The 7,709-nt window shown below is 39.6% G+C and overlaps 1 protein-coding gene across 1 annotated transcript in view; it reads left to right on the top strand.

Annotated features, from left to right (window-relative positions):
* Positions 1-7,709, top strand: part of CDH18 (cadherin 18) — a 707,490-nt gene that overhangs the window by 458,867 nt on the left and 240,914 nt on the right. The window contains exon 6 of the mRNA XM_042782611.1: positions 301-333. Within this exon, the coding sequence (XP_042638545.1) occupies positions 301-333 (33 nt within the window). The remainder of the gene's footprint in view (positions 1-300; positions 334-7,709) is intronic.

A 7,709-nucleotide genomic window follows, 5' to 3' on the forward strand; every position in this document is an offset into this window, starting at 1 on the left:
TCTGAGTGGTTGAGTGTGGTAGCCAAGGCACTATCTACTTCTTCTGGTCTCATAGTTGTATAGGCTGCGGATCACATGGTGTACCAGTCTCTAGGACTAATGGATTCCATGAATCTTTGGTTGTCTTCATTCTTCTTTGCTCTGGACGAGGAGAGACCCATCGTTGCATCTAGATTGCTGCTTGCGAGTTTTTAAGATCCCAGTCGCTATTCCCCAAAGTAGGAGGTGGAACAATGTTTTGTGTAGTATGTATGCCAATTGAGCTTGATGTCCCCTGTGTCTATGGTCCTGAGCCCAGAGGTTCAACTACTCAGTCCCTCTGGGTAGCTGGCTGTGACCAAGAAGTGACTACAACCTTGTGGGATTCCATAATATTTTAATATTTTTTGCCAACACCACAATTCAAAGTCATCAAATCTTTTTCGATCTTCCTCATTCATTGCTCAGCATTTAAATGCATATATGGCTATTGAAAATATTATAGTTTGAGAAATGTGCACTTCAGTCTTTAAAGTGGTATCTCTGCCCTTTAACACTTTGTAGAGGTCTGTTGCAGCAGATCTGCCCATGAAATCAATACAATGTGGTGTGTGATTTCTTGACTACTGCTTTCATGAGTGTTGATTATGGTTTGAAGTAAAATGAAATACTTGACAACTTCATTCTTTTCTCCATTTATCATGACATTGCTTATTTGTCTAGTTGTGAGGATTTTTGTTTTGTTTGTGTTGAGGTGCAATCTGAAATGAAAGTTGTAGTGTTTGATCTTCAATCTTACTTCAATCTTGTTCACTTTTAGGAAGTAACATTATATCATTTGAATATGGCAGGTTGTTAATGAGTTTTCCTCCAATCCTGAAGCCATGTTCTTCTTCATGTAGTCCAACTTCTTGGATTATTTGCTCATCATACAGATTGAATAAGTGTGATGAAATGATAAAAGCTAGATGCGCTTGCTTCCTGATTTTGAACCCTGCAGTATCCCACTGTTCTGTTTGAATGACTGCCTCTTTGTCAAGGTCTATTTTTATAGCAACGGCTGTGAGGACGCACAGGACCAGACGCATAAGGTCACTATGCATCAAAATTGACTTGACAAACCTAACAAGAGAAACATAAATGCTTATATAGATTTGTATAGCATTAAAATTTCATAAAGTTTTTATAGTTGTAAAGGATTATCTGGATAATTTATCTAAAATTTAAAGTTAGTATATTTTATAGTGGTAGCTCTGGTAGCGTAGTGTCTCAGGCACTTGACTGCTAACCAGAAGGCTGGTGGTTCATACCCACCAGCCACTCCTTGGAAGGAAGATGGGGCAAACTACTTCCGTAGCGATACTGCCTCGGAAACCCAAGGAGGGGTCGCTGTGAGTCGGGTCTGACTTGATGGCACATAACAACAACAACAACAACAACAACATATTTTATAGTGGAAATCTAGGTAAATTATCACTAAACTCTTAAAATTTATGTCATGTGATTTATTTTTTAAAATACTCCCCCTGGGTAAGACTATAAATTATTTTTCTTTCTACTGTATTTTTCCCAAGTTTTCAATAACACATGTAACTGTACTGTTATAAATAATTATGTTTTAAATGAAAATTTATTATTTGGTTGAGGAAATCTGGGTCATAATATGGTGAGAAAAATAAATTGTAAAGGCATAATTACCGTTACTATTTTGATGCATCTTTTAGTAGTTAGATTTTACAAGTGGCGTAGTGCCTCAGGCATTTGACTGCTAACCAGAATGGTGGAGGTTTAAACCCACCAGCCACTCCTTGGGAGGAAGATTGTGCAATCTACTTCCGTAGAGATACCACCTGAGAAACCCAAGGAGGGGTCTCTGTGAGATGACAAATCTACTCAATGGCAGTGAGTTTCATTTGGTTATGATTCTTCATTAATTAGTTTATTGAAAGTGAATGTTTAATACTAAATACAGTACATTTTTACTAAGTTTTATGAGTATACATCATAATATTGAAGAATACTATTTCAGAGTTACTCTTCAGTTTTAGATATGTACATACAAAGAATGGCTGGAGGCAAAAAGTGAACAAAGTAAAATTTTGAAATACATAATGGTAGACATTTTAGAAACACAAACTTGAAATGGTTTAACAGGGTTAATTTGACTCATATTATGTGGCTGCACCAAAATTGTTATTGTAGATCTGATGCCTGATAGATTTTTATCTATTATTGTACAAATTATAGTACTACATCAATAAATAACTTCCAGGAGCTCTGGTAGCATAGTGCCTAAGACAATTTACTGCTAACCAGAAGGCTGGTGGTTCAAACCCATCAGCCACTCCTTGGAAGGAAGGTTAAGCAATCTACTTTCATAATTATACTGCCTCAGAAACCCAAGGAGGGGTCGCTATGAGTTGGGGCTGGCTTGAGGGCACATAACACCAACAATAACAAGGTAACTTCCAGAGATTCAAACTGGATTCACAAGAGGATGTAGAATGAGAGATATCATTGCTGATGTCAGATGGATCTTGCTGAAAGCAAAGAAACCAGAAATATCTTTACCTGTGTTTTATTGCCTATGCAAAGGCATTTGACTGTGTGGATGATAACAAATTGTGGATAACATTGCAAAGAATGGGAATTCCAGAAACTTAATTGTACTCATGAAGAACCTGCACATAGACCAAGACTCTGAATAGAAAAAGGGGATACTCTATGGTTTAAAATAAGGAAGGGTGTGTGTCAGGGTTGTATTTTTTCACCATACTTATTCACTCTGTATACTGAGCAAATAATCTGACATACAGGACTATATAAAGAAGAACACAGCATCAGGATTGGAAGAAGACTCATTAACAATAGCTGTGATATGCAGATGACACAGCTTTGCTTTCTGAAAGTGAACATGACTTGAAGCATGCACTGGTGAATTTCAAAGATTACTCTACACTTCAGTATAAAGAAAATAAAAATCCTCACAACTGGACCAATAAGCATCATCATTATAAGCAGAGAAAAGGTTGACATCGTCAAAGATTTCATTTTAGTTAGATCCACAATCAATACCCATTGAAGCAGCAGTCAGTAAACCAGACATTGTGTTGCAGTTTGATGGGTAAATCTGCTGCAAAAGGTCTCTTTGGAGTGTTACAGAGCAAAGATGTGACTTTGAAGACGAAGTGCTGCCTAACCCAAACCATAGTATTTTTAATTTCCTCATATGTATGTGAAAGCTGGACAATGAATAAGGAAGACGGAAGAAGAATCCATGCCTTTGAACTGTGTTGTTGGTGAAGAATACTGAAAATACCTTGGGAGTGCCAGATGAACAATCATATCAGTCCTGGAAAAGTGAAGCTGGAATGCTCCACAGAAGCAAGCGTGGCCAGACTTCATTCCACCTACTTTGGTCGTGTTAGAAGGGCCACTCCTTGGAGAAGGATATTGTGGTAGTTATGTTTGTGTGTCAACTTGCCTGGGCCTGGTTGAGTGGCTGGGCGGCTGGTGATAGTTATTCCCCATGATGAGACTGGCGATCAGCTCCATGGTGGGCTCTACCACAAGCAGCTGACTAGCTGCCTTTGGGAATGTGGTTTGCTTCCTGTATTTAAGGAGAAGCCTTGGGAATGGTCTCTAGCCTATGGCACTCTTGGACCCTGCCTATAGCTGTGTCTTTATTGAGCAGCCTACTATGCTTTGTTGACCTTGGGACTTACAATGAACTTAAGTTAATGGCCTACCGTGTGGTTTGGTAACATCAGGACTGTGCCTTTTTAGTTGTCAACCTTGGGGATTCTCAGCCTCAGCTGTCTGAGTGAAGAAATGCCTCTAGCTCCAGTAGGCCAGGAGCAGGAGGCAAAGCTGGACCCAAGGTTGAGGGGCTTTCACCCAGCTCCTAGAGCCTGGCACTTTGAATTTGAACTTAAAACCTCCAAATTGTAAGAATAAACTCCTGTTTGTGAAGGCCATCCCTTTCATGGTATATTCTTGTCAGAGTGGCACTAGGTAACCAGAACAGATGTCATGCTTGGTAGAGTAGAAGGCAGGGGGAAAGGGGAAAATCCTCAACCAGATAGATTTATAGAGTGGGTGCAACAATGGGTTCAAACATAGCAAAGACTTTGAAGATGGCACATGACCAGTCAGTGTTTCGTTGTGTTGCGCATAGGGCTGCTATGAGTTGGAGCTGACTAGGTGGAACCTAAGAGATGAACAAATTAAGGGCTTTGATGGTGCAGTGGTTGAAACATTTGGCTGTTGTGATAGTTTAAGATGTGTCAACTTGGCTGGACTCCAGTTGTGAGTGGTTGTTCCCATGATGGGATCAGATGACTGAGTTCTGAGCGGCCGGTCTGCCCAAGGGGAGTTTCCCCAGGGGTGTGGCCTGCTTGCAATGCTATTCCAAGGACAAGCTGGAAGAACGGTATTCCGGACTATATACTTCCTTGAGTGAGCAGCTCGCCGCTTGCCCTGGAGGTTTCGGATTCATCCTTTGTTGGGAACAGCAACCAGTGTGCTGCGTGCCAGCTTGATTCTCTCGGCTCTGTTGTGCTTACGGGAACCAGGCGGCTCCGGGCCTCATCTCCTCCAGAGACGAACTTTGTGGCTTGAACTCCCCTGCCGTGCGTGCGAAAGCCAGGCGGCTCCGGGCCCCATCCCCCTCCAGAGACGAACTTTTCAGCTTGAACTTGTTGGCTTCTACACGCTTGTGAGCCATTTACCTAAGATAAATCTCTCTCTCTCTCTCTTTCTCTCTCTATAAATATATATATACACTTTGCTGGTTTTTGTGTTTCTCTAGAGAACCCAATCCAACACAGCTGTTAACCCAAAGATTGGCTGTTCAAACCCCCCAGCCTATCTGTGGGAGAAAGATTAGGCAAGTTCTTCTGCAAAGGTTTACAGTCTTAGAAACCCTACATGTGGTTCAGTTCTACTCTGTGCTATAGTGTCCTTATGAATAGGAATCCATTTTATGACAATGGGTCTGGTTTCACTTTTTACTGTATAAATTACTCTCAGATATTTACTGAAATAAGCCTAGAGAAATTCCAACAGAATTGAAGGAACTTGGCCATTTATTTGGTATTCACTCCTTTGTCTTTTGTATCAGTTTTCTCAAGAAGCAGCAAACTCACAGTTTTGAAAAAAAATGGTGAATTACTCAACAGTAGTTCTACTTTTTACTAAAAAGTGGCCCCAGTGTTTTTGTTTGTTTGTTTGTTTGTTTTGTTTTGTTTTAAGTATTGTTGTTCATCTAGTGCTATGAATATTGAGATTATTGGAATATTGCTGCCAAGGACTGCATTGCAGTCAGGTAACATGTGCCTATTCTGGGCAAGAAAGTATCAGAGAAGACAAATGGTACAGGAGAATTAAGGGAAGTGTGACAGAAGGTGCTTGGACTCCCAGCCAAAGAAAGAGCAATCCAGGCAAACAAGATACAACATATTTGAGACAGTTAAACAATGCCATGGTTTATATTTCCATTTAATAGTATCAATGATGGCATAGTGCCTCAGGCATTTAACTGCTAAGCAGAAGGCTGGTGGGTAAAACCCTCCAGCAACTCCTCAGAAGGAAGATTGGGCAACTCCATGGCAGTGAGTTATTTTGTTTGTTGTTTTACCAAAGATCCATGGATTATCACCTTTATTAGTCTTACTTGTTGTTGTTGTTGCTTGCCGTCAAGTTGGACCCAACTCATAGCAACCCCTCCTTGGGTTTCTGTGGCAGCATCACTATGGAAGTAGATTGTCCCATCTTCCTACCAAGGAGTGGGTGGTGGGTTTGAACTGCCAGCCTTCTTGTTAGCAGTCAAGTGCCTTAGCCACTATGCTACCAGAGCTCCCATTAGTCTTACTTAGATAAAAGGATATTCTTAAAAATAGCATGACAAGCCTGGTATTGAGTCATGTAATGGACACTGAAGCTCAAGCTATAGGGCATTAGTCAAAAATTTCTAAACACATTTTTCAACAGTACTTTTTAAAGTTCTCCTCCATAGCAAAGGTTCATGCATTATGATTATTTTATAAAGACCATACTGGCTAGTTATTCATGGGATAGATAGCAATCAGTTTTTGTGGAGTTAAGGTTATATGTCAACATGGCTGGGCCTGGTTTTGAGTGGCTGGGCAGCTGGATGGATTCCTCATGCGAGTTTGGTAATCAGCTCCATGGAAGAGTCTACTAGAGCAGCTGAGTAGCTGCTTTAGGAATGTGGTCTGCTCCCAGTATATAAGAAGCAACTTTGAGGAAGATCTTTAGCTTTTGGCATGCATGAATCCTGCATGTAGTTGAGTCATTATTCAGCAGCCTGCCCTGCTAATCTTGGGGCTCTAAATGAACTTGAATCAATGGCCTAGTATGTGGTTTGGTAATATCCAGACTGTGTCTTTTTACTTGTCAACTTTGGGTGTGTCAACCTCAGCAGCCAGCAGCTGACTGAATGAAGAAGGCCTCCAGCTTCAGTGATCTGGGAGCAAGAGGCAGAGTTGTAGCCCAAGGTTGAGGGGCTTCCAGCTAGCCCCTAGAGGCTGACACTTTGAACTCAGACCTCTAGCCTTCTAAACTGTAAGAGAATAATCTCCTGTTGTTAAAGCTATCCACCTGTGGTATTTTCTGTTAGAGCAGCATGAAATAACCAAAACAGTTTTCAAACAAATACATGAAAAAAGAGTAGTTAAGTCTATATGTTTGTTGTTGTTGTTGTTGTTATGTGCCCTCGAGTCAGACTTGACTCATAGTGACCCCTCCTTGGGTTTCTGAGGCAGTATCACTATGGAAGTAGATTGCCCCATCTTCCATCCGAGGAGTGGCTGGTGGGTTTGAACTGCCAGCCTTCTGGCTAGCAGTCAAGTGTATTAGGCACTACGCTACCAGAGCTCCTAGTTTATTTGTCAGATGACTTCATAATGATATGTGCATGCTTCCTGGTTAGAGTTTGTTTTTCTTCAGTTTTAAGCAATGCTTTTATTCTTTTATGATAATATTACATATTTCCTTCCCATGATTAATCATTAGGGATAAAAATGTCACAGAGCATAAAATTATCATTCTGAGGTTTATATTTATTTGCATATTATATTTGTTAAACATAGGAATTAAATATTGTAGAATATATTATCCATTCTAGAAAGACACCATTCTCATAAATCCTGGCTTCTCAGAAATTATGTAATTTTGGGAAACTCTGTTGTTTTTATATTTTGATGACTTTTATTATCAGAGGCATATAAGGCTCTTTGAGTTCATCTCCTGTCATATAATTATTATTTTTAATTAAATCATAGTATTTTCATTTGCATGTCTAATTACTAGTTTTAAAAAATAGTCCCTTTTCAGTTCCTTTTTGCTTTGCTTTATGTCTTTTTTAACAGTAGTCTTTTCAATCAGTAAGTAGGGTAACCATTCTAACAAGTTAAATCCTCATGGCTGATTCATTCAGTTTTCTATGTCTCTCTTTTATAAGTATATACTGTAAGTGTACCCAATTGTTTTTGCTTTAGTTCTTTAAAAATGTTTTTATTATATGAAATCTTAGATACTCAGCATTACTTTAATGAGATATACCAGAAACTCAGATGACAACAATTGCCAATATTAATTAGGAAGACATTCGTTTATAGACTGTGATTAAAATCACATGGACAAATACAAGTTTTTGGAATTGGTGCATAAGGACAAGAAATGAGGTCCTAGGCTATATATAGCTAGTA

This window comes from Orycteropus afer, unplaced genomic scaffold (assembly GCF_000298275.1).
Source record: "Orycteropus afer afer isolate SDZICR_OR568_19922 unplaced genomic scaffold, OryAfe1.0 scaffold00390, whole genome shotgun sequence".
NCBI classification, from domain to species: domain Eukaryota; kingdom Metazoa; phylum Chordata; class Mammalia; order Tubulidentata; family Orycteropodidae; genus Orycteropus; species Orycteropus afer.